The 27,764-nt window shown below is 45.6% G+C and overlaps 1 protein-coding gene across 1 annotated transcript in view; it reads right to left on the bottom strand.

Annotated features, from left to right (window-relative positions):
• Positions 1–1,858: 1,858 nt before the first annotated feature.
• The window catches only part of DNER (delta/notch like EGF repeat containing), a 332,962-nt gene continuing 307,056 nt past the window's right edge, over positions 1,859–27,764 (bottom strand). The window contains exons 11-13 of the mRNA XM_056122053.1: positions 22,551–22,682; positions 8,911–9,157; positions 1,859–2,883 (exon numbers count right to left, since the gene is read on the bottom strand). Coding sequence (XP_055978028.1) covers positions 2,772–2,883; positions 8,911–9,157; positions 22,551–22,682 — 491 coding nt within the window. The 3' untranslated portion in view covers positions 1,859–2,771. The remainder of the gene's footprint in view (positions 2,884–8,910; positions 9,158–22,550; positions 22,683–27,764) is intronic.

Consider the following 27,764-nt stretch of genomic DNA (forward strand, 5'->3'; position numbering starts at 1 on the left):
ATCTGTGTTGCAAACCATAATGTCCAGAAAGGGGGGGGAGAGAGGAAAAGGGAGAGAGAGAGAGAGAGAGAGAGAGAGAGAGAGAGAGAGAGAGAATTGTGTGTGCCATAGAGAAAGGTTGGAGGGGAGGGATGGCAGGAGGGAAACTGGGGACACTGGTGGTGAAGGGACAGGTTTTGGAACACTGTATAACTGAAACCCAACCATGACAATAGCTCTGTAAATATGATTCAATTAAAATTTTAAAAATGGGGGATGGAGTGATAGTACAGCGGGGAGGGTGATTGTCTCACACACAGCCGACCCAGGTTCAATCCCCTGCATCCCATATGGTCCCCCACGTACTGCTGGAGTAATTCCTGAGTGCAGACCCATGAGCAAGCCCTGGGAATCACTGGGTGTAACCCAAAAAGCAAAAAAATAAATAAATAAATAAATTAAAAAGCACTGTAGCATTGTCCTTCCATTGATTTGCTCGATTGGACACCACTAACATCTCCATTGTGAGACTTGTTACTGTTTTTGGCATATCTAATATGCCATGGAGAGCTTGCCAGGCTCTCCAAGAGGGGCAGAGGAATCAAACCTGGGTTGGCCGCGTGCAAGGCAAACACCCTATCCGCTGTGCTATCGCTCCACCCTTAAATGAAAAATAAAAACAAAAATTTTAAAACCATAGAGATTCTTGCTCAGGCTGGCAGGAAACAACTTCATCCAACTAACTTGGATGAAAAGGAGCCACTGTTTTCTTGCTTTCACAAAGACAGATTACCACTGATAAAGAGTCATTTCAGTTCTTCTGGACAAGTCCTTGAAAGGATCTTACAGGCCCAGGAATTGAAGCATTTGAGAGACTGAAATGATTCGGGTGGGTGTGATAAAAGTAGTTTCCAAAAGCCAAGAACTCAGGGCAATGAGGCCATTGTCTTGGGCATCAGAGAGGGGAAGGGAAGTAACAGGAGCTGGGGTTCCCCTCCTACCCCCAATCTCTGTACACTCTGCTGGGGATGGATGTGTCTTAGACTCATGGGGCCAAAACTGAGGTTCATGGGCCTCCCCAGGGATGCAGATCCTGCCTTGTCCATAATTCTTTTTTACTTCGTTTTTCCACACTTAAAGCTAAAAATATTTGCCTCAAGTTCCTTATCATTTCGCAATCAGAATGTGGGTGTGCGGCTATGGCCTCCACGAATTAGGGAAAGATGTTTCCAAGGAAGAAAAGGAAGAGCAGCACCTTCAATACCTTTTGTTTAAAATCCCCTCCCGGGTTGACAGGATGCCTCTTGGCTTTATTAAGCACTCCCAAATGAAGATAGAATGAGCTTTTCTAAAACCTTGACCTGAAATTTTAGCACAGCACTTGGCCTCCAAATGGGATGGAATTCTGGCTGCCCTCACACCTCTAAAGACCAAGCTATCTGCTAAGGCAGGTACATTTGCTCAACTCCAAAGGGAGCACAGAATTTCTTGCCAAGGGTTTCAGGGGTCCTATACATCATGCTTTAGAAGCACTTCTGGTTTAATGGGTCTCAGTCTTCATATTCTGATGCCAGAGTTCAGCTAAGAAGCTTTTAATATGGCAATTTTAAAAAAATCTCAGGGCTAGGATGAAGGAAATGTTACTGGGGCCTGCTCGAGGCAATTGACGAACAGCTGGATGGTCGTGGTCATGGTCATATTTGCAAGGTCAAGCTGGCTCACTGACCCATCAGGAGACTCAAGGATGTCCAGAGACCCAGGCAGTCACACACATGTCCTGAAATATATGAAATATCAGAAACAGTGGAGTCTTTGTTTGGCAATCCACTTCAGATCTAAAACACTTCACAGCCTTTAAAAGAAGCGAGAGACAAGTGCGTCCTTGACTTGGTAACATTTATTCAATATTCTTTGAAATTAGCAAGAATCAGAAGAAGCACATATCAATCAAATACAGCCACAAAAAATGTCCTGGATATAAATAAAGATGCACTATGAGAATTACTCACTACTAGAAGGACCGGTACTTTCCTATAGTTACTACCTTTTTAGCAACAATTCCAACATAAATTTAATTTACTCACAATAGAAAACCTTGACTTTGAAAAGAAAACAGCTTCCACAATGTGCCTTCATGAGACCCTTTCATTATGCAGATTTTCTAGGCCTAGTTTGAGGACAGTTACGAAAGTGACAAAACAAACTCAAAAGGATGTTTCTCAAGGTTCAACAAAACAGTGCAGAAAAAAGTTACTTACCCATGCACAGAATAAGGCAGAGGCTAATGTCATTCAGGTTAGGAAGAAAAGAGTTAACTAGTTTCTTTTTCACGAAACAAACAGTTCAGACTTCATTTTTTTTTTTAATTAACGGGTATACTGTATTATATATCAAACTCTACATGGGTTCCTTAACTCTACTCAGAAAGCCGGCACTCACACGTCAAACACAAACTTTGCCTGGATTAGACTTATTCTGTACCAACCGCAGAAATGAATCTGGGTTTGGTGATAGTGTCGACAAAGGAAAAAGGAACAAACAAAAAAAAGCCCATACTAGTCAAAGCATACAGTTTCAGAGAGCTGAAAGTACATTAAAACGAATCTATGGGTTTCACAAATTCTGTTTTTAAAATATTTTTTCAAACTAAAAGCTGCCGAAAATTAGTTCTTTAATATTCTACCGAAAACCCTTGAGTAGCTAACTTTTAAATGTCTTAAGCTTTGTCTTTTCTTAAAAATATTTAAATGAGTGTAGTATCCCATCTTTTTGAAAAATAATCCCAAAAAAGATTACAAATCTTTTGTTTTGATCAGTGTGACCAGGGGCTTGTCGTCAGGGCTGTAATCCTCGTAGGCAATGGGGGTCACGTCGTACATTGCGGGCCGAGATTTCTTTCCAAACCTGAAATCACCAAACAAGAGGACTTGGGTTAGACAAATACTGGAACTCGAGTCTTATTAAAGGCAAAGGACTGAGAATAACTTACACTTAAGAATCCCTGGGAACAATAAAAATACATTTTAAAAAAACCACATTCTCCAGCAAGTTCAGAAATTTAAGACATCCTGATATTAAACACTGAATGAGTATAAATATTAGTCTTTGGTATGGTGGAAAAATGATAGAGTTCATATTAATGTTGAAGCTTCAGGTTAAATCTTGGCAAAGCATTCAAGTGTGATAGCTCTACACCGGAGTTTAAGAAAGGCTGTGTCGATTTGTGTCTCCTGAGACCTGTTAGGAGTTGGAGAGGTAAAGTTGATTTTACATTCAGTCTCCTATCCAGAACGGCCGGGAAACGCTTCTCACTCTGCTGAAACAAAGCCTCCACCGAGGGCCACTCAGACACCATTTGAGGTCCTCACACAAGCACAAGGACCAAGGGAGGAAGGATCTCGAATCAGGAGGTGTCAGCTCCTCTCCCATCCATCCTCCCCACCTATTACTCCCTGACCCCCCTGAACACACAACCCATTGTTCCCTTCCCTCTGAGCACAAGACTTTGTCCTAACAGATTTGTATAGATCAAAATCCCCTCCACAGCAGGACTGAAGCCCAGAAGCCAGGGCTGTCAAAATCCAATTTCAGGACTTCCTGCCAAACCCATCTTAAGAGGGCGATTATTAAAATAAAGCCAATTCGCCTTCTGGGTGGTCTCGCTCCATCCCAAACCTTACCTTCCCCAAAGCCCCTGGAGAGCAAGCACAATGACGTGGAATGATGTGTTCCAACAGTCTTTCCCATTAGCCTACAGCCTCCCCTTTCACCAACGGTTTTAACCGCTTCATCTCCCACAGAGCCATGGAGAAAGTAATCCTAAAATAACTTGGACATTGGGAAAAGGTTGTCCCATGGCCCTCATTCTGTCCCATTCTCGTGAAGATCTCTCAGAGTCAGTCCTCCCAGCAGCGAGAAGAGGAGTAGAGTGGGAGAAGAGAGAGTGTTGCCATGGTCACCTGATCTTCTATTTTTAAACATGCATCAGTCTCCTGTTTCAATTCACCCAGGGCTCATGGGCCTGAGCAAGCATGGACACATAAATAGCATCAGGTGAGAAGAAAAAAAGGAAGAATCAGAGAGGGTGAAGCATGCTACCCCCTCCCACTGCCTCCCCCCCCCCCGCCCCACCAAAAAAAAAACAAACACAACAGCTCTTACTGAATATGGAAAGGAGGCTTTGAGAAAAATCAAGTTAGAATGTGAAGGCCCTCTAGAGACCTGGGATTAGCCAGGCACAGTGAGAACCAGACTGGCCTGAGGTGTGTTTACTGCATTGAGAGGGGGCTGCATTATCCAAGGTGGGAAAGAGGCAGCCAAGCAAAACTCATCAGACGCTCCCCTGTCCCCTGGCTTCCCCCATCCTCCCACATCGTAAGATGCAAATAAACATATAACAATCAAATTCTCCTGAAAGAGATAGTTGCATTGATTAAACTCTTCGATTAATCACAGTGACTGAACTTTGTGAATTAAAGTCTTGAGCCAGTCTCAGTGAAAAGCTCTCCTGATCCTAGCCCAGTACATCTGGAACAGCTTTCTGGGAGAATGTGAGGGGAGGGTTGGCAAATCCTTTCTATCTACATATAGACCAAATGCATCATGATCTACTGGTCGACCGAGAGGAAACGTCCAAGAAACTCAATAAGCTGAACATCTACTTCAAAAGTAGGTTTGACTTTTCAAATGTTTTTTCTGTTTCCTTAAATGTTCTGCAATTGGCCTTGTCTAGTTGGCAAGGGCTGTAAACTTAAACTGGGGTTTGAGGTAAACAATGAGGTGAAGGAAGGTTAGAGGATGAGAGTTTTTAGATTCGTGAGGGTAGCAGACTTGAAACCAATAATGGCCATGAGGCCAAACTCTTAAGTGCCAAGTCACCCAGAGAGATGGGATGGCTTTAGACTCACCATTCCACTGTGCCACCCTGTCCTTGGCTCAACTCCAACCAATGCAGGTCATTCCAGATGATGCTGAGAACTGAGCTCACAGCTTGGCATTTACGTCATGGTAGGAATGTAACTGACTTAACTCACTGCCCATAACCCTGTCTACATTTCACAGAGGTCTCTACCCAAAGTCCCAAAGTGCATATGGACTCTACCACACCAAATCAGAAATTGTTGGCTTTCTAGAGACACTGGGAAACAATGAAACGAGACAAAGCCTCCCTTGGTTCACACATCTCTTAACGACTGCAGTGGATGTATGTTCAAACTAATGCATCCAACACAAACCTCTTTGTGAATTTTCTTAGTTCCTCAGAATTGGGTGGATGCTAAGAAATAAGCTACTTCGTATAGGATTCCATTTAATGCTTAAGCACTAACTCTCCATTAAGAGCTTGTCAAGGCAGGGCTTTGTCTGTGTTGTTCTTTTTTTTGAAAGAATACACTGTGTTTTTCTTTATCATAAGAGAACATTGTAAAAAAATAATTTGGATGTTAGAGAAAAGTATCATATTGACCAGGATTGGCAAATTATAGCCTGCACCCTGCTTTTAAATAAAGTTTTATTGAGACAGGGCCACATCTAGAATAAGAGCTGGACATGTTAATTCTTATACACACAGTATGAAGTTCTGGCAAGCAATATCAGTATTGGCTTCTCCAGGCTCACACAGGGAGAATCTTGTATATTCTGATACACTAAAGCTGCCAAGCTGATCTAAGGGAGCATCTTCTTTGGATTCATAGTTCCTTGAAAGCCAACAGCTCAAGTGACCACACAAAGGATGTTAGGTTGAGCTGACCTTGAGAAAGATGGAGATCAGGAGATGCTTTCTGAGAAACAGTCTCCAAGTCCTTTCAGAATTTCCTACTTTCTGTTATGTGATGAGACACTCCACCCTCTCCCCCCACCCCATAACACAGTGAACAAAGACCCACGAAGAAGAGACCCTCACTCTAGAACAGTCATAGCTGTAGCTTTGCTCCTGCCTGTGATATACAAAAACTCTCCCCAGCCTAAACAGAAGCAAAGAAGCTAAGCTTCTGTCAGATGCTGTTCATGGTTTCAAGAAAAAGGGAGAAAAAAAAGAGACTGGGCAGGTCCTCTGGCAAGTCATAGTTAGAAACCACAGGTTATGACCCCAGAGATGTTTGGAATGGAACATGCCTAGATATTGGAACAGTTTTGTATTAAAGTTCAGTAGTTTATCTGCTGCCACTGGTGCACAGAGAAGCTTGGTGAAGAATTCTACAGTAAAATTGAAAAAAAAAATTCTAATAAAAATTGGCATCAAATGTGAGCCAGGTTTATAAGTACTTCAATCCCTTCCTTCCAAAAATCATCTATTAAGTGTCTTCTCAGTGGGAAGAAGAATCTATCTTAAACCGAACCTGAAGCCAAAATAAAATACAGATCTTCTTAAACACAAAAGGATCTTAGCTAGCGATCCCTCTGGATGTGGAGAGAATCTGATTCTGGGGTGTTCTGACACAACCCACTGTCAAGACACAGATTCGACCAGTGCAGGGTGAACTAAGCCCCTCCAAGAAGGGAGAGGAGAGAGTTCTAGAGAAATAAAGGGACTCATCTATTCTTTTCACACTCTCTACTCCTCCCTGCCCCCATTACTTGGAGCTACTGCAAACACTCCTCCTATAGGTTGCAGGTTGGTCCAATGGTACAAACAAAGCTGGTGTCCTGCAAGGTCTCATCCTCTCAGGCAAGATCAAGACATTGCAAGCCAAATCCTACACAACCCCAATGCTCCATTTCAGACCTGAGAGTTCAGTAAGGTCCACTATGTTCCCTAATGGATTAAAACATAGGAATTAAAGCCGCAGGTTTTATGCACTGGCTAGTAAAGAAAAAGAGCCAACAATTAAAGGGAGTTTGGCTATACAAGGATGTCATTTGCTACCGGCTGGTGTTGAACACTGGAGACAAGGAATATCAGAAGGATCAAATCTGTCCCCATCTTTCAGGGTTCCCGGGAAAAGAGTCTGATCTTGGCAGGCCCTCGGCAGTGTCCCTTCTGCCGAGCTCTCCAGATCTCTGCCTGGAGCTGACTTGGGCTCAAAAGCACCCAGTGCAGCAGGATTATGTGAGTGGCCTTGGGGCTCCCGGAAGCAGAGCTGCCAACGGATTGCTACAAGCAGATGCCAGAAAGAGAGCTGGGGAGGGCTGGAGGAGGATGGTGGTCCTGTGGGTTCCCCCATAAGGCTGGTGCTGATCCTATCTCCTCTTTCCTCTCTGCCACGAGCTCCTCTCTTGAGAAGCAGGATTCTTTTTTTTTATATATATATATATATATTTTTATTAGTGAAACACCATGAGGTACAGTTGTAGATTTACAATTTTTTGTGCTTGGGATTGATTATACAATGATCAGATACCCATCCCTCCACCAGTGCCCATTTTCCACCACCATGGATAATATCCCCCCACCCCCATCCCCCCATCCCCCCCTGCCTCTGTGGCAGGGCAATCCCCTGTGGAGAAGCAGGATTCTTCGGTGTATTTGGCTTGCAGGGGAGTGAAAAGACCCCAGAGTCTTCAGTTCATAAGCCTCCTTTTTCACAAAAAGAAAAGATTTATGTCTATGTTTATTATTTCGATTTGGGGGCCATATCCGGTGGTGCTTGGGGCTTACTCCTGGCTCTGTGCTCAGGAATCACTCCTAGCCGTGCTCAGGGGACTGTATGTGGTGCCAGGGATCAACAGCAATTGGCTTCATACCAGGCAAGTGCCTTAAGCCTTGCTTGTACTATTTCTCTGGCCCCATGATGGCAATTTTTTTTAGAACATCTTAGCTTCTAGACCTTTCAGACACAACTGTGATCTTCGTATACCCGCTCAAAAGCAACCTATGACATTCCAGCAATGATAGAGCTGCTCAAGTTTCCCCCAAGCCCAAAGGTTTTTAGACACCAAATCTTGTTCCTTCAAACTACCTAGACCAGCCTTCTGAATGACATCTGCAGATAATTCCACCGATTCTAAGAAAAGAGAGTTTCCTTTAAGCACAGCATTGCTCCACTTTCTTGGCAAAAATCCCACAACATGTAAGACTGGCTGGATAGTTTCGTGTTTCAGTAGACTTGGGAGATGTAAATACGGCGCTCTTGTTTATGTAATCCTTTCCCCTCTGTGATTTTCTGTGATTGATACAGCTCTGGAAGGAGGGAGGGCTCCTTTCTGTAGAAATAAGTTGGGTTTGTGGGAGGTGAAATGATTTAAAACACAGAGACAGTGAGTGCCCCGGCTCTGTGCAACAGTCAACACCAAATTCACCCTCTTCTCCCAGGTCACATGAACGCCCTGTCCCTCTGAGTCCTTCCTCCAGAAAACAAAACAGTTTTTATGTAACACAAACTCCAGCAGCAGACTGAAAGCTATGTCATTCTTGCAGTAGGCCCCTCAATCAAACGAAATAACTGACAGGTATGAGGGTGGTTTGACAAGCAAACGAAGAACAAGATGTCATCTAAAATTGTTTCCCACACAGGGACTGAGAATGATATGTTGGGCCGGAAGGTGAGTACAGGGGTTACAGCACATGCCTTGGTCCAATCCCTGGCCTTATAGGGGCCCTCAGAGCACCAGCAGGTATGGCCCTGGAGGTCTCTGAGTAATGTTGGGGTGCCTTGGCTAAGTTCCAGCACACGGCCTGTGCGGTACTGCATCCTAGAGTTCTTGCATTGAATCTCTAGATCTGTTGGCCAAAATTCACTGGGAGTGACTCCCTAAGAATCACAGAGCACTGCCTGGGAGAGCCCTTCCCAAAATCAGGCGCCTACATGTTTACAGCCCAGATGAGCACTGATATATATATTTAATGAGAGAAATAAGGCTCATGGCACACCGGTAAGGGTGGACCTATCACCTGGTCTAATTATCTGCCCTGCACCACCCCCATAGTTGGGGGTGGGGGTGGGGAGGACAGGCCCGGTCCAAAGAAGGCAACCGCCCATGCCCCCAGCCCACCTGGCATGCCGGATGGACGCGATGGCGCTGCTGAACTCGCTGTCGATGCTGCGGCAGTTGTAGAACTCCTCGTAGGCGGGACGCGACGAGCCCTGGTACTCGATGCGGCTGATGCGGCAGATGCCCACGATGAGGATGATGAGCATCAGGATGAAGGCGACACACAGGGCCCCGATGATGATGTAGAGCGAGTGGCGTGGCATGTTGGTGAGGCTCTCGGCCATGTGGCCTGACTTCCACTGCAGGTCTGCGGGCAGAAGAGACCGGGGGTTGGATTTGGGGGATGGGGTGGGGGAGGGGGACTCTGTGGCTGCCCTGGCCTGGGTGACTGAACACTCCAGGGATGTCTGGGCTAGGAGGAATTAGTCTGCCTGTTCCAGAGAAAGGACTAGTAGTCTTAACATAGCAGGACCTCTTATGGATCATTAAAACAGAAATATGCCACAGAAAAAACAAAAGAAAAAGAGACTTCCTCAAAGAAATATAGATCGGAACTGGTTTAATTTCAAACACATTTTTTTTTTAGTTTTTAAAAAATTTGTTTCAGGGACCATTCCAAACTGTACTCCTGGCTTACTCTTCACTCTGTGCTCAGAAATCACTCCTGATGGAGCACAGAGTTGTCTGTGGTACCAGAGAATAGATAGGCTGGCTGCGTGCAAGGCAAGTGCCTTACCAGCTGCATTATCTCAGCAACTCCAGAATAAAATGCTTTTAAAAAGCAATTCCTGCACCCAAAGAGTATTTAGAAGTTTTGATGAGCAGAGTTGAGAGAAGCATAGGAATGGGATTGTGTAAACTGGCACACAGCCCTCTGTAGACTATGTGATGTATCATTTGACCTGGCAATTTTAATTCTTAGAACGTATGCTGGAGAAATAGTCCTGTGTAGGCATAAAGCTTCAAACCAAAGATATTCATCTCTACATCACAGCTTTTAAATGTTACATTATCAACTATCACAGTTTTAGAAAAAGAGGTTCTGAAAACAGGCAGACATATACTCACTGTTCACAGTCAATGTTCGTATTTGACCTTTTTTGCTTTATTTTTTCTATATTTTTAAAAGAATGTTCACTTTGGCAGCACACAGACTAAAATGAGATTTTTTTTCAAAGGAACAAAATATTACAGCTAGAGTGAGAATCCCCGGTGTTCAGAATGCTTCCTCACCTCACCAAATAGACACCACAATTTATAAAGGCACAGCGAGCAAAACCACCCCAATACCCAATGATTAGAGAAATGAAGAATGCTCATCTACCAGCAAAAGAATAATAAAGGGGACCTCAGTAGACCAAGATGCAAAGCACTCGTACTAGTGAGCTCCAGGAGTCTGTATACACACTCAAAAGTTGAAGGGACAAAGTGAAGATAATGACAGGTAATTTTCTTATTCTATGCAACTCTCCGAACACATCTCTTTACGGCCTTGGAACTCATAGGCTGTCATTCTTTATTCTCTCTTCCTACCATAGGGATGAGACCTAGGAAGCGGATATCACTTTCTGAGTGAGTGGACCCAGTGTGAGCCGAGATTCAAGTTTTTGCCTCTCTGACTGTTTCAGCAACATGCTGATAGCAGCCATCTCAGAAAGCCCAATCACAAGTGGGCTTTATTTCCCACTCTTCTCAGTTGTCCCTACTTTTGTTGTTGTTGTTTTGTTTTGGGCGGCTGGAGCAATAGCACAGCAGGTAGGGCATTTGCCTTGTGCGCAGCCAGGCTGGCCAAGTCGGGTTCGATTCCTCCACCCCTCTCAGAGAGCCCGGCAAGCTACTGAGAGAATCTCACCTGCACGGCAAAGCCTGGCAAGCTACCCATGACATATTCAATATGCCAAGCATGGTAACAAGTCTCATGATGGAAACGTTACTGGACCCACTCGAGCAAATCGAGGAACAACGGGAGGACAGTGTTACAGAGCAGTGCAGTTGTTTTGGGGCAACAGCTGGTGGTGCTCTGGGCTTACTCCTGGCTCTGCAATTAGGGATCATTCCTGGTGGGGCTCCAGAGACCCTATGGAGTGCTGGGGATTGAACCCAGGACAGTCACATACAAGCAAATAAATGCCCTGTCCACTGTGCTATTCTTTTGGTCCCTTTCCCCACTTTTAAATAAAGAGTATCCTATGCCTTTTTCCAATAATAATTTTTTAACACAAGCAACACATTTTTCTAAGGAAAACTCTTATGGAATTAACACCTAGTAACAATGGCAGGAGGTCCCACAAGCCTTGTTTTTAATCTCACCTACAACATCTTCATGGTCTCCCGAGCCTTGGTTCTTCATAACATGAACATAGCTGTATGTCACCCTTGGAATCTCTAGGAGCACAAATTAGTTAACATGTAAAGAGAAGTGAAGAAGCCCACTGCCAGGTGTATAGCAGGTGGTGCCCAGAGAAGGGCGGCTGCAACGGTGAAGAGAAGTAAAGAGGGGAATCGGATGCCTTCCTCAGAGGCAGATGCTCAGAGTGGAGGATTTTTACACCCTGCCCAACGCCTCACCAAAAAGCACCAACCTGGGGCTGGAGCAATAGTACAGCAAGTAGGGAGCTTGACTTGCATGCGGATGACCTGGGTTCGATCCCCTGCAACCCCATAGGGCTCCCCAGGCTCAGAAGGAATGATCCATCAGTGCGGAGCCAGGAGTAAGCCCTGAGCACTGCCAGGTGTGGCCCACAAATAAAAACAAAAATCACCAACCTGTGTATACAGGAAACAACTGGAAGAGAAGGACAGACGCACTGTGCCTGGGACAGGCTGAACAAGCCGAACTATGTCCTGTTCTCAGAGTGGCCAAAGAGTAGTGGTCTAGGTAACATCACAGGACCCAACAGGAAGCGATGAGCATTCAAAAGCATGGGTAAGACTAAACAGCTGATCTCACATGGGAAGAGGGTGTCCTCTCTTCCTGACTCACACATGCCATCTCCCCTAAGCCAGCACACAGAGGACTCTGGGATGTGGAGTGTTGAGGAGTGGGGACTCATTGGCCTGCCTTGCTATGAAATCCTCAGGATTCTTTTAACTGTTCAATTATGTATGGTTATTTACAACCTCTGCATTCTCATCCTCTCAACATATCCGATAATCAAGGATGGCGAGAGCCTGATCACCTTATTCGCCTTGGAAAGTTACCACTGACAGCACAGTCCCATGACATACCCCAATAGCTGAGGATGCAGACCCCTCACCAGGAAGCCTCACGGAGCCAAGCACAGATGGTTTCTGAGAGTTAGAGGAAAATAGGAGGAAAGATGTCATGGATATTCAGACCTTCTGCTTCTTGAAATTTGTCTGTTTGTTTTAGCAAGCCCCTTGAAGTTTGGCTTCGCCATTAGAGTCTGCCAGCCTGCACTCACATACACTGGCCATCCATGCCTTTGTCTCTACATCAGCACCAGCTCAAAGAACAGGCCAGGATGGGCTGGGGGAAGGGTTTTGAAAATCAAACCTCACGACTCAACCCCCAAATCTCTAGCCACTTTCACTGGCACTGCCTGGTGCACGTGGAGATAGAGCTCATTTCTCTGGCTGAAAGATGAGTGTGACTCACTTGATTTCCAAGTATTTCAACATTCTCAGAAAAACTTGGTGGTGGGCTGGAGGCCAACACTCACAGAGCGTAACACCCACTTCACGTCAACACGAGAGCAGCCAGGCACATTTCTCCAACCACCATCGCTCCCCCTCCCACGAGGAGAGTGAGCCGTGTCGGGGGTGGGGGACATTCCTGTGATTGATGCTGAACTTCACATCAACAGCCTGCCCGTGTGTTGTCTGGGTTTTGATGGCACACATGGGTCCTCAGGTACAACTGCAATGGGATGATAGTGGCCACCCCCCACACACATACAAGCATGGTGTCCCACCGGGGATTCCAGACCTGAGCGGCTGCCTAAATTGCTTACAAGTCTGATCCTTGGCTCAACCACCCCAAAATCTGCTTCCAAGTTATTAGCACTTGGAGAGCTTTCTCCTAAAACCTCAGCTTCTCTTTCTCTCCAGGCCCCATCTCACAGCCTGGCATGAGAGCTGCGTGCGACCTCCCACTGAATACTTTTATGGTTGTCTGGACTGTGGCGGCTACACACACTGGTTGGGTGAAGCGCCAGGATGGAGCCGAATCTATCCAATACTTGGTCTGAAAAGGAGTGGTCTAGGTATCATCAACAGGACCCGACAGGAAGCGATGAGCATTCAAAAGCCTGGGTAGGACTAAAGAAGAGCCAGTCTCCCATGGGAAGCGGGTGTCCTTTCTCCCTGACTCACACACGCCATCTCTCCCAAGCCAGCACAAGGAGGACTCTGGGATTTGGGGTATTGAGGAGTGGGGAGTCACTGGCCTGCCTTGCTATGAAATCCTCAGGATTCTCTGCATTCTCATCCTCTTGACTTTGATACATATCCGATAACCAATCCAGAAGCTTCAATGGCCACCAGCTGCCATGATGCAGGCATTTAGGAGTATCCTGGGAGTCTCATGGCCCGAGTCATTAACCACAATGGCTACAACACAGCTCAGGGAGGACCGTGTCCCAGGATGTGCACCTCCCTCCACACACCCCTCCATTTGCAGGTTTATAATCAGGGCTCATGCTCACAACTGTGTAGGATATCACTGTTTTGTCCTTCCTGCATAGTCTCAGGTAGTTTAGGTTTACTGGGTTGCTCCCATCACAGTACTCCCATTCCTCTGTGTTTACTTGTAACTTCTTTCTTTGTGCTCTGTTGACTTGTAAATACTGTCTTTCTCTTCTTCTTAAGTCCTTTGCATAGTTTATTCAGAGCAATGTCCTTTTGTATGGACACAAGAAGACAGTAAATGCTATGCTTTTGTAATGTGGGAGTCATTTGACTCCAGATGATATTTTCCTCCTGGGCATTTGTTCTCTAGACCTACGCCTCATCTGCCCTTACTCCTAGCATCCCCAAAAGCAGGGTCCCAAAGAGGGACTGGATGGAACCAGAGCAAGCAGCATGCTATGTGCCATGATGCTTAACTATAAGCTAAGAGCATGGTCGTGGACAAATGCTGTCATGATCCAAAAAGTAGTAACTAGATCTGGACCCTGCTAGGGTTAGGAATGATTAATCTGGCCTGAGCTCTGTAGTCTGAATCTGTGGCAAGATGTTCCCAGGAGGTCAGCCCTACAAGCCTCAATGTATCTCTTACTGTGTCCATACAAAAATAACTAGTATTAAGATGTGATAGAGTTATTGGACTAAGGAGAAAAACACCTTGGTATTTTGCCCTTGGGCAGTCAGGAAGGGCTTTGGAATATCTTTTAGGTGGTGCTCCCTTTGAACTTGGTGGGCCCTCAGGAAGGGCTTTCTTATGTTGATTTTGCTACCTGACTGGGTGCAGAGTGCTGGGGAGATGGAGAGGTAGAGAGAGCTGGGAGAGCTGGAGGGATGAGAGAGAGCCAGGTGGCAAGATGGACCATGGAGAGACTAGCAAGGGGAACAGAGGGAGAAGAATGTAGAAGAATATAGGAGCGGGCTGGTGGAGAGAGCGAGCCCCGGCTGCAAGATGTGGAGAGATGAGCGGGAGAGACAGGGAAAGACAGGAATAAGGATCAGTGTGGAGACTAGAATGGGAGGATCAAAGAGACTGGGGCAGGTGTGTGGGGAGAATGGAATAAACGGCATCTGATCAATTAACCGGCTTGGCCCTCATTTCATGCACTGTCTGCCCCATGACTCGGGCCACCCCAGCTAGGCTGGACAAGTGTCCCAGGACCCCTGAACATGGGCAGCGAGGGGGAGAGCCGTCGGGCCTCTCCCTAGCTGCCCCTTGAGGTTTTATGCAAAACTGTTCAGGAAAATTTCCACACACTGATGGGGTCTGAGGGAACCTTCGTATTTGAGTTTGTTTCTCTTTTCTCCCAACTTTTATCTAGGTGTGATTTACAGTACACTTAATGGTTGTTGGGGCATACAATGTTCTGACACCACATCTACCACCCAAGTGTCAAAGTCCCTCTTCCAATGTTTCAAGGTCCCCTCCCACCCTAAATTTTGAACCAACAGACTCAGATATGTAGTCTGAGTCTCAGAGTCTTGTACCATTGGCCCACCATTAGGCCCTTTCTATATTTCTTTATATTTCTTATGGGAAGGAGAACATTGTGTATTTTGGCCCCATCTGTCTTCCTTTGTGGGGGTGTATTTTTCGGAGCACTTTTCCTCCTAACATTTTGTCTCTGAAATATCCCCTCAAGTGAAGTAGAAAGGGCTAGACTGGTGCAGGTGCCCCAAGTGAGACAGGCCAGGTCATCTGCCATCCAGACAAGATAACGAGACCACTCAACCTCCACTGTACCCAAGGGACTTCACTCAAGCACAAGTTGGAGCGAAACACATTGCTGTGTTGATTCTTTGTACATCTAGGCAGATGAGACTGGGTGAGCAAGCTTTTCCACCTATGTTATTTCAAAGGGCAGTGAAAGTGACTGGCAGAGAGTGTCCTTCTTCTTGATGCTGCTTCCGTGGCTAAATCATTTCTAAGACCATCTTCTGTGTAGAACAAACACAGGGAGGGATTTCACACTGCATCTGCTGACAGTCAAAAGTCAGCTGGATAGTCACAACAGCTGAGGAGACTGAGTGAAGTCAGAAGGTCTGATTAATTTTAGAAGCAGAAAGAATGGAAGCAGAGATGGGAGAAAGGCTCGCCTCCTTCTTGGGATACATCCACTGAATGCATATTAACATGTAATTTTGTTTTTATTTGGGTTTTAGGCCACACTCAGCAATTCACAGGGCTTACTCTGTGCTCAGGGATCATTCCTGGTGGACATAGGGGACCATATGTGGTGAAAGGTATAGAATTTTGTTTGGTCATGTCCAAGGCAAGATTCTTGCCACTGTACTATGGCTCTGGCCCTGGTTCAATAGCCATCTACTCTGAGTCAGGTCTCATGCTATGTGCCTTGGGATGGAGTAAAGGGAGGGAGAGAGAGAGTCAGACTTATGGAGTCCCCAGTATTTAGAGGTGTATAGTGATAAAGGTAGGTGATTGCAAAATCCAGGCATGTAAATATATAGGCAATGAGGACTGAGCTCAGAAGTCACTGCTTTGCAGTGCTACCAGGGACCTCGGGGGAAGCTCTGTTCCCTGGGGCACCCAAGAGTTGTCGTGATGAGAGTCCATGAGGAGAGTGCTGAAAATGTTTGGGGCTCATCAGGAAGGAGGGAGGAGAGGAAGACTGTTCCAGGAAAAGATCTCAAGGTGGGGAGAGCAGAGTCAGGGACTAGAAGAGAGAGAGCACGACTGTTTCGTGGATCGAGGTGGTGGGGGAGTGCAGTGACCACAGGGTAGGGGCAGCCCACCAGGCCCCAGAGGTAACAGTGTGGCCTTTGGTCATCGTCATTAGGTCGTTTCATAGGAGCTGGGCATGGTGTGAGGGTGAAAGGGCAGGAACAAGGAAGGTCAGGCTACTAGATTTGTACTTTGAGAAAATGTCTCTGCCATTTGTGGCCACCTGGAGGAAGCAGAGGACACTGTGATGAGTGAAACGAACCCAACACAGAAAGGATGGCTGGATCTCACACGAACAGAGGCTGGATGGAAGTCATGGGAGCTGATTGATGAATATGCAGTTTTAGTTTGACAGGATGAAATGAGTTCTGTAAATGGATGGTAGAGAGGGTTGTACAACATATGCATATACTAATGCTTTACATTTATGCTATGTTTATTATATATAAAAAAGTTTAGGAGCTGGAGCAATAGCACAACGGGTAGGGCATTTGCCTTGAGTGCTGCCGACCCAGGTTTGATTCCCAGCATCCCATATGGTCTTCCAAGCACCGCCAGGAGTAATTCCTGAGTAATGAGCCAGGACTAACCCCTGAACATCGCTGGATGTGGCCCCCCAACAAGAAAAACAAACAAAAACCAAAAAGAAGTAAAAGGAAGAAAGAAAGTTTAAATCACAAATCACCAAAAAATCATAAAAAAAGTTGGAAAAACAAACAAAAAGTTAATTTACTCTTGGAAAACTAAAGAGAAAGGACAGAAGGCACAGGGGTAGGGAGGTAGGGAGACGGAAGGAAGGAAGGAAGGAAGGAAGGAAGGAAGGAAGGAAGGGAGGGAGGGAGGGAAGAAGGGAGGAGAGGGAGGGAGAGAGGGAGGGAGGGAGGGAGGGAGGGAGGGAGGGAGGGAGGCCCAGCTTATCTGCAGTATGACTGCCAAATACCATCATTAGATGAGTTTCTGTGACCATTATTAAGTCCTGAGAATCTGGAAAAGTGGCTGAGACTCCATTCAGGCCCTCAGTGGGTTCTTAAAGCAGCTTTGAAAGTTATCCAACAACATAAGTCACAGTTATGACCCCTTCTCTTTCAATTGAGAGCTCCCGAAGGCAGGGGGTACATCATTAGTTTTATATCCTGGGATGTATACCCAATTTCTGACAAGAAGATGCCCTTGATTATTTAATGAATGGCTACCTCCAAGAGAGACTATTTGCCCATTTCTCAATTGCAGATTACCAGTACAACAACAATTCAACCATGGATACAACTGTTCAACATACAAAGCTGGCCAACTGCCAGTCAGCAAAATAGACAATTCTCACTGTGTAAGCCTCGCAGCTCCAACAGAGAGGATACAAAACACACCATCATGGAAAGATTTACGAGAACGTTCAATTTTTAACTTTGATTCTAGGAAGGCAAAACTTTCATTAAATTCCAACGATCAATAAAATTTTATTGGCAGTCCCAAGATGGTCGGAACGAGTAGCAGAGAAAACTTCACCAGGGTTGTTTTGATAATTTCCAGGATTTAGAGTTTCACTTGATCGCGATATGCACCAAACATCATAGTTAACTAAGAGTCTAAATGATCCTTTTAGGCTAGGTTGGGGGGCCCGTTTTCTAGATGGTTTTAATAGATTCATGTCCTTGGCTGGATTTCTGCTTCTTGTTATTTATCAGGGATCAGATAACAACACTTAGTAGGCAAACTTCTAATGAGCATGCATTTGGGGAGTAGATGTTGAATACAGGAGCTAAATTGAACCCACTAAACGAGTATATATTTGCAAGTAAGTCCCCTGATGTCTCAGAATCTTGACTGATAAAAGGCAGATTTATTTCCCTGTGTACAGTCCCTCACCACTGAAGGACATGTTTTTAGTACATGTACAAACTTTACATCAGTATTTGTGAGTAGCCCTCATACACTTCATGTTGAAATTCTTTTTTTTTCCCCCATGGGCAATACATAGGTGACTTTCAACAGTGTTTTGCAAAGAAAAAGACAGCATAAATCAATTTATTAAAATGTCTGATTCCTGGCAGAATGTGGTATTCCATTAAGGATTGATCTCAAATCCTAGAGGTAGAAGAAAACACATAGTTATTTCATTTAATCTTCCATATTATGAAGGAAGGAACTGATTTCCAAAGAAATGGGATGTCCTTAAAAAGATTGCATTCATCTGGGGGACATAAAGTGACAAAATAGGATACTAACACCCAAAAATAGCCGAGATAAGTACCAGGAGGTTTACTCCATGGCTTGGAGGCCAGCCGCTCACACTAAGGGAAAAGGCAGCTCAGATAGAGAAGGGAGCACCAAATAAATGGTGTTGGGAGGATCTGCCCAGGATGGGAGATGCATGCTGAAAATAGGCTGTAGATCGAATATGATTGCCACTCAATGCCTCTTTTGCAAACCACAGCACCCAAAAGGAGAGACAGAACAAAAGGGAATGCCCTACCACAGGGGCAGGGTGGGATGGGAGGGATGGGGGGTGGGAGGATACTGAATTAGTGGTGGTGGAGAATGGGCACTGGTGGAGGGGTGGGTACTCCATCATTGTATAATTGAAATCCAAGCACAAAAATTTGTAAGTCTACAACAGTACCTCATGGTGTTTCACTAATAAAAATTTAAAAACAAAGAAAAGAAATGGGATGTACTTCTTTTTTATCTTGTGACGGATAAGACAGCAAAGGCCTTAGGCCTGGAACCCAGGTCTCAATTCTTGAGAATTGTACCCTTTCTATTTATCCTTTCCTGCACCTCGAATCTGCTGTAGTCATGTTTAGGCAAATACTCATCGTAATTACTAGGATGGAACTGCAAGAAGAAAAACTGGTTCTAAACCATCCCCAAATATTATAGTTTTCAAGTACAAAGGGAAGAAGGGAGGAGACACCATTTATTAATGGGCTTTGAATGGGATTAAGCTAAGAGTTTATCCTGGATTATCCAGGTGAGCTCAATGTAACCAAGAGAGTCCTGATATGGAAGCAAGTGAGCTGGAAAAGATGCTGGAAGTGAAATGAGGTTGGAGTCACATGACTGCTAGCCCTGGACACAGAACCAGGGCCCAAGCAGCCAGGAACATGGGGATCTCTGGGCAACGGAGATGGCAAGGCAGGATTTCTCCCCTGGAATGACCAGAAGAAAGACAGCCTCAGGGGTTAGAGTAATAGCACAGCGGGCAGGGCATTTGCCTTGCACAGAGCCAACCCGGGTTCGATTCCCAGCATCCCATATGGTCTCCTGAGCACTGCCAGGAGTAATTCCTGAGTGCATGAGCAAGGAGTAACCTCTGTGCATCGCTGGGTGTGACCCCCCCCAAAAAAAAAGAAAAAAGAAAGAAAGACAGCTCCACTGGCCCCTAGCTCTTTGCTCAGTGAGGCCGACCCACTTGAACTTCTATCCTTGCAACTGTCAGAGGATAAATTTGTGTTGAGGCTGGAAGTCCTTAAGTTTGGGGTGCTTTATTCACTGTGACAACAGGAAACTCATGCAGGTAGCCCAGGAAGGTTGCCAAGAATGTGACACTGAAGCTGAGGTGAGAACACTGAGAAGAATGGGCCCTGAGCAAAGGGAATAGAGCTCCACAGAGAGGGACAGCACAGGGGGAAGAGACCCAGAGGCAGGCATGAACTTGACCTGCAGAAGCAAGAGCGAGAAGGATGATGGGGCTGGAGCACAGGGAATAAGGAAAGGAGGCAGAGACCAAGCTGATAGGGATGTGCCACACAGTCTTGCACCACTCAGCTGTTGCCCTGTGACTGAGTAGCAGGACCATGGTTCTCCTTCATCCTCAATTACATCTGAGCTTTCCTGTTGAGTTCCCACAGAACTGACCTGGGGTCAACCCACCACTGCAATTTCCAGGTCCTCCTCTCTGTTCTAGCCAGTTCTGGAGATCACAGATGATCAGAGGTTGTGTGAGTGTGTGTGTGTGTGTGTGTGTGTAAGGGGGGGTCCTCTTTTATCTTCCCTGTCCTGTAAGGAGAAGAGGTCTGCTTCTCCTCCTGGTCACTGAATCCTATAGTTTCCAGACACTGGTCACTGGCAATGTGTCATCATCACATACACTCTGTTCTTACCAAGGTCGAAGTGGAGACAACCAGCCTATCTGTGAGCCTCTTTATTATAATGCCTCTGACCTAAGGGAAAGGCATGCATGACATCACCAACAGAACTTGCTATTTTGAGAGAACAAAGTGCGGACTCGATGTGTGTGATGAATGGGTTCCCGCCATACACGGTCACCTCCTGGTCTGTGTCATCTTAGAAGACAACCTTTCACCCTTCCAGGTTAATTCTCCCCAGAAAACAGTCTGTGTACATGGGAACCGCAGTAAACAAGTTGTTATTTAATGCCGCTGCGTAATAGAAATCTGCACAGATGTGACTCCTTTATTCTTCATAGAAACCTTCTCACCTCTCTCAGATGACTTACAAGTGAGACACAGGAGGCTCTGCGAGGTCTGTCCGTCCATATAACACAATACAAGTTGGATGGAACAACATTTTGAGGATGTTTATCCTTTCTATTAGTTTATTCTTGATCCTGTCCCCATATTATCATCAATAGAAGGGATTATGATTTTTTATTTTAACAATTTTACTGTAAAATTTCTTGAGGGCAACCTGTGTTATGTCTGACTTTTTTGTCCATAAAATTTCCAGGTTAAAAATTAATACTATTCTGTCTCAATGGACACACAAAAAGGGTCATTTCACAGAATTGCCAAGTTGAGGAATGAAAGCTGGTTTTCTGAATAGTACACTGAGCTGCAGGCAGGTAAAACCAGCTGTGTCAGGGGTGACACAACCAGGGCACAAAACAAGCTATGGCTGGACCAAGTCTGAGAATTTTTGCAACAGATTCCACCAGATCGAGGTAACATCTCACATCACATTATGCTCCACATTCCACATTCCACGTCAAATCCTCTGATTTTTAATTTATTTTTTTTTTTTGCTTTTGGGGTCACACCAAGCGATGTTCTGGGATTACTCCTGGATCTTCACTCAGGAATTACTCCTAGAAGTGTTCAGGGGACCATATGGGGTTCCGGGGATTGAACCTGGGTTGGCAGCATGCAAGGCAAACACCCTACCTGTTGTGCTATTGCCCCGGCCCCACCCTTTGCATTTTCACCACGGGAATTCTCTTCAGCAAGAGAGTCTTCTCACTCATCACCAGGACGGACAGTCAGTCCTAACCGCATTCTGTTTAGGGAAATTGGCAGAAGGGAGCTAAAACTAGTCACTCTCTTTCCCTCTCGAGGTCTAAGGCAGAAACAAACAAGCAGGAGTCACTAGATCTCATCCAGCTAGGATATTATCCAACTAGGAGCTCATTCAGTTGAATTTTTATTTGTGAACTGATGCCATGAAATGTGGCCCATATTCACGGATGGGGCTTCCAGTACAGGTCACACCCCACCTCAGATGCACAATGAGATGCCCAATACCCAGATACAGGACTGCTCACTAGTGAGTGAGTGTACAGAAACAGGAGGACTCCATGTATGGACATGGAGGACTAAGGAGGAGACAGACAGAAGGACAGGCTTTGAAGATATACACAATATTTTGCCTCCTCCCAGAGTCACACAGCAGAGCAGCTGTTTGCTTCTGAAATGAAAAAATAAAGGAGATAGAAGAAGGCCAGGAAGGGAGCTTCTGTGAAAGATCGATGGCTTGACTGTTTTTAATAAGAAGACAACATCTTTTGAAAATTCATCTTTTGAAGTTGAATTTTCAGCCATTCACATCTCAAAACCCAATTCCACTGCCATTTCTCATTTCCACCCCCATTTTAGGAGAAACATGGTGCTAGCATCTTAAATCATAATCGTGGCATTTTCCATTTTCTATGAATCTGCCTTTAGAGAACATTCAGCCCAAAGCAGCTCCAAACGGGTCTCCATTTCTGTGACACTCAATCCTCTCCAGATTTCTATGGGGGCATCAGAAGGAAACTGACACATTTGAAGATGCTCCGAGACATAAATGTAAAGTGAAGCGATATCCCGCAAATTTCTTTCCTAGGTTCTCAACACAGAGACACGCTGTTTTGTTGATAGGATCCTAATGCTTCTCTGCTGAGTACATTTTTGGCTGCATGCACAGCCATGAACTCTGGATGACATCAGCTCACTCTCATCCCAGTGGAAAAGCTAGATTCAGACCCAGGAAGGAGTGGGCGAAGCACCAGGCAGTGAGAGAGAGGGAGGATTGGGGGTACAGGGACTCAACAGCACCCTCCAGTCTCTCTACTCAGGGTGGCCAGCCACCTTCTGTGTGTTCTGTTGGTTACATGCAAGTGTGGGGCTCAATAGAGGCACAGGACAGTGGCGATACTCACGGATTTCACAGTTGGCTCCCACCCAGCCGTGGGGGCAGTGGCAAATATAACCATTGGGCTGGTCCAGGCAGGTGCCAGAATGATGGCAGGGGTTGCTGTCACACTCATTGATGTCAATGTCGCACTCGTCACCTACGGAGACAGAGATATGTGGTCGTGAGGCCTCTGTCACCCTATGATGCTGAGGTCACGAGCTCCACTCTCAGAACCCAGTTTGTTGTTCTAGTCAAGCATCAACTCTCCCCAAGTACCAAAGTGATAAAGGATCTTTGGTTAAGTCGAGCAAAATTCCCAGTGGGGCCTGAGACATAGCACACCACTGGGCTTGCATGATGGGTTCGATCCCCAGCAACACATGTGGTCCAAGCACTGCCAGGAGTGATCCCAGAGCACAAGGCCAGAAATAGCACTTGAGCATCACCAGGTGTGGTGCCACAACCCCTACACACACACACACACACACACACACACACACACACATAAAAACACACAGAGACATACAAAAAAAACCCTAAAACTAAAACCCAAAAAACTGTGCTAGTAGGGAAAAAAATCTTTTACACAGCCACAAAGGCTGAGCTTCAAAGTCTAAATAAGTTACTAGGAGAGTAAATGCGGGCCACCAGAAGAGTAAATGTGCCCCCCCCCTACTTTGTTAAACAACAACAACACACACATATACACACAACTTTCCTTTTGCATTTTTGTTTTTGTTTGGAAACTCTAGGAAACAGAAAACCCAATAGTGGATGATTCTGGGGGGTAGCCAAGTGTTTGGGTGTGAATCTGAACACTTGACTATTTTCTGGAGAGCTCTAAGGCACAGCTGTATGACCAGCCAGAGTCGGCTATGAAAACAACTTCTACTTTCTGGATCTGCAGGTGTGCTTCTGAGAGGAACCAAGGTGTTCAGGAGAGCTCCGAGGCCCAGGTTGGAAGATAATCTGTGAGTCTGGGATTAGTCTGTGCAAGTAGTACCTGAGGAGCCTTGCTTTAGCCCCATCTGATTTTCCTCTGAAGGGAAAAAGATGACTTAACACTCCTCCCATGTCCATAGACCCATGACTGTAGAAGCGTCATCCCAACTGGAGAAGCAGAACATCAGCCTATGCCACTGGCTCCAGATGCCAACTGGCAGGAAACAGTTGGTTGTAGAAAGTCACATGAACAGGACCATCTTAATGGGACTTTATTTATTTATTAGGGGGAGGATATTTGGGGCCACACTCTGTGATGCTTGGGGTTACTCCTGGCTCTGTGCTCCTGACAGTGTTCGGGGACCACATATGGTGCCAGGGATCGAACCCCGGCTGGCTTATTAGCAAGGCAAGCACCTACCTGCTGTACCATCTTTCCAGCCCCCATCTTGATGTGATTTGAAAACCATACTGAGAATCCAGAGGAGATAGGCATATTTCTTAGGTTAAAAAGTATCTCAGTGATTGAGGCTGGAGAAATAGCACAATGGGTAGGGCGTTTGCCTTGCACATGGTCGACCCTGGTTTGATTCCCAGCATCCCATATGGTCCCCTGAGCACCGCCAGGAGTAATTCCTGAGTGCAGAGCCAGGAGTAACCCCTGTGCATCGCCGAGTATGATCCAAAAAGAAAAAAAAAGGCTCTCAGTGATTCAATAAAAAATTAACTAAGAGAAAAATATCTCATAAAGGCTGGTGACACAGCTCAGTGCTATGGCATCTTCTTTGCCCATGCAAGACCCTGGATTCAATTCCCGACATCACGAGGTGTCCCAAATCACTGAGGAATTGACCCTGAGCACCAGGCTAGATGTATTCGCCAAGCACTGGATGCGTCCCCCACCCCCAACACACACAAAACAAACAAAAATAAAAGAAATCTCATCTAAATAGAAGAGCATACTTCAAATTGAAGCGATCTCTCTAAAAGGTTTGAAAGGAGAAAAGATGAATTTTTTATGTGTCTTCCTTTTGCTTAAAAGTAAAAAAGTGGATTGAAAAAATTCCTAGTCCAATCATAGGCACTACAGCAAAAGAGCAAGAACAAAATCAAATATTTTGTCCATTTTCAAAAGGCAGTGTTTTAGTGTATGCTTGGGTAATGACTTCCAGTTTATTTAATTAGCATTAAAATGCTGCTTTCTCTGCTAGTGGCTTTACCTCTCATTTATAAAACTACCATATGGCAGTTACAGACCATTTTGGATGAGGAGCCTCACACAAAAATATTTTCTGTCTGTTTCACTTCACACTCCTTTTGTACCTGGCATCTGACTATTTTATTTTTAAAAGTAAAATCTGTCCAGGGGCTGGAGCGATAGCACAGCAGGTAGGGCGTTTGCCTTGCACGCGAATCGACCCAGGTTCTATTCCCAGCATCCCATATTGTCCCCCGAGCATGGCCAGGAGTAATTTCTGAGTGCATGAACCAGGAATAACCCCTGGCTGGGTGTGACCCCCCCCCAAAAAAAAGTAAAATCTGTCCAGTAGAACATTCACTACTTCTTAGTCCTACATGGCTGACTATAATTTTAGTAGTGTCTGTGTGAATTTGTTTTCCACGATAAATATAGTCACTTATGTCAATAGAAAAGGCATGAAATTGATTGTCCCTTACCAGCCCATTTCAGAGGTTGTCTCTCTGTTAATGGGATAATCACTCTGAGTAGAAAAGGACACAGACCGAATGATTAAAAACGGCATTACATGGTAGACTAGCTGAAGAGATACATAAACAATGGCGTGCTGAGAAATGTTAAAAGGATGGAATCGAAGACCTTGACAAATGTACACATCAGTACTGTTTTCCAACCACTGGGGAGACAAGCTTAATTGAGGTATTTACGAAACAATTGATTTCTTCAGCAAGCAATCTGAATACAGCAAGTTCAGAACTAAGACATCCCACAGCCTGATGACTCCTTACTTCTACTGTCTGGCAAACTGCAAGAGCCCTATGCTGTTATGGAAGTTCAATGTCAATGTCAAATCCGCCTCGTTCCCTAACCTCTGGGTGGGCATGGAACGTTTACATCAGCCCATCTAATCTTACTCTGGTTCGGAGCTTCCTGGGGTGATGATTACCCAATTCATGGTCCAGAGTAGTGTTTTTCAACCCTCTGACCTTGCTTCCTTCCTCTGACCCTCTGCCCTACTAGTTATCTCCTATTCTCATGCTGTGCTTCCCTGCATTTATATAATTTTGATTTGTGACCCCTTGGAGTAATCTGGGGTCCCCCAACTGAGATACGTTTATCTATAGCGACCTAATGCATGTGTGTTGTTTCTGGGCTCTGTAAGAGGCTGTAATGTAGGTGGTGAAAATACAAGATCCCTAGATTTATCTGTCCTTGGGCCCCATGAGACTGATGGGCTTGGCAGGAACAGAGAATGGCAGAACACAAATAGTTGAACTCTTCTTAAAGATGTTCATCAAAGGGGTATGGTGATGTCAGCAGGTCAATCTGTACCTGTTAGGCGAGTGCATCAGCAGCCTGATGGTGCTGACTTCCAGATACCCCAAAATTGCTGCTGTGTCTTTGGCCAGACCCCAAAAACTTGGGGCAAAGTTTACCAAGAAAGTAAATGGCCAAAAGTAAGGTATGTGGGAAACACACCAAAAACCACCTCTGGGTCAGCTATATAATTGGAGGCATGGCCTCTGGTTCCTGATTGAAATGCTTATTGGCCATGATTCCAGAGACTCAAAAACAAATCTTGAAAGCCAGGGGATTTTGGCAAAAATGCATCTGGACCACACAATAGGTTACTGTTGCCAGCCCACCTCAGGAGAGAAAGGGTGTTGTCCCCTCCACCTGCTACCCCCTGGCGGCTCAGTGGCCGTCATCCTCCAGAGGCCATTGGACAGTCAGTTTTGGGCCCGCAGTGACGAGACATGTTGGGCCTCATGGGATGAGGGTGGAACCGGTCCTGTCCTCCCCACCCCAACAAGACCCCAAGTCATCGCCCACGAACAGCCTCTCTGGCTCCTGATCAAGCTGCTTAATGGCCATGATCCCAGAGACTCAGAAACAAATCTCGAAACCCAGTGGCTTTTGGCAGAAATGCGTCCGGACCCCACAGTAGGTTACTGTCGCCGGGCCACCCCAGGGTGAAAGGGTGTTGTCCCTCCACCTGCTCCTTCTAGGCGGCTCGGTGGCCACCATTCTCCAGAGGCCACTAGACAGTCAGGTTTGGGCCCTCAGTGACGAGACATGCGGGGCCTCGTGGGATGGGGGTGGAGCCGGCCCTTTTCTCCCCATCCCAACGAGACCCTGAGTTGCTGCCCATGAACGGCCTTTCTGGCTCCTGATCAAGCTGCTTAATGGCCGTGATCCCAGAGACTCAGGAGCAAATCTCAGAACCTAGCACACTTTGGCAGAAATCCCTCCAGATTCAATTGTTAAAATTTCAGAATTTCAAAATCGTGTGGCCACTACTGCAGTCACGCGACATCATATGTTATTCATAACCAGCAATAGAAAACAAATTGTCTACTGTTGTCGTTTCAGCAGATCTGAGTATTGGGGTAAAATCTCAAATAATAATGGTGGGTCTGGTGTCAAAATATTGAATGTGATCAAAGTAGAGAGAGAGTAATATGGAAATCGTCTGCCCCACAGGTAGGGGGAAGGTGTGGAATGAGGGCATACTGGGGTTGTTGGGGGTGGAGAATGGTCACTGGTGAAGGTACAGGTGTTTCATTGTATGACCGAGACTTAGACCTGAAAGCTTTGTAACTGCTCTCATGGTGATTCAATAAATAAAATTAAACTGGAGCGATAGCACAGCGGGTAGGGCGTTTGCCTTGCACGCAGCCAACATGGCCGACCCGAGTTCGATTCCTCCGCCCCTCTCGGAGAGCCCGGCAAGCTACCGAGAGTATTCGATATGCCAGACACAGTAACAACAAAGTCTCCAATGGAGACGTTATTGGGCCCGCTCGAGCAAATCGATGATCAATGGGAGGGCCTTTACTTTACTTTACTTTTTATAAAAATTGGAAAAAAATAGTAAGGTGGAGTTCATGCCCAATTCAATCAGCTAATCAGTGGCTGAATAAATAGCAGTACTCTTACATAAAAAAAAAAGATGCTCATCAAATACCTAAGACCAAGGATGATCCCAATGACTGAGGCCCACAGAGGGTCCCAAACCTCTACCACCTACCATTGAAAAGTTGTCGGAGTTCTACGAAAGAAATGACATCAGCCAGTGATATAAACTCCAGGCCAGCC

Source organism: Sorex fumeus, unplaced genomic scaffold (assembly GCF_029834395.1).
Source record: "Sorex fumeus unplaced genomic scaffold, SorFum_2.1 ptg000005l, whole genome shotgun sequence".
Classification (NCBI taxonomy): domain Eukaryota; kingdom Metazoa; phylum Chordata; class Mammalia; order Eulipotyphla; family Soricidae; genus Sorex; species Sorex fumeus.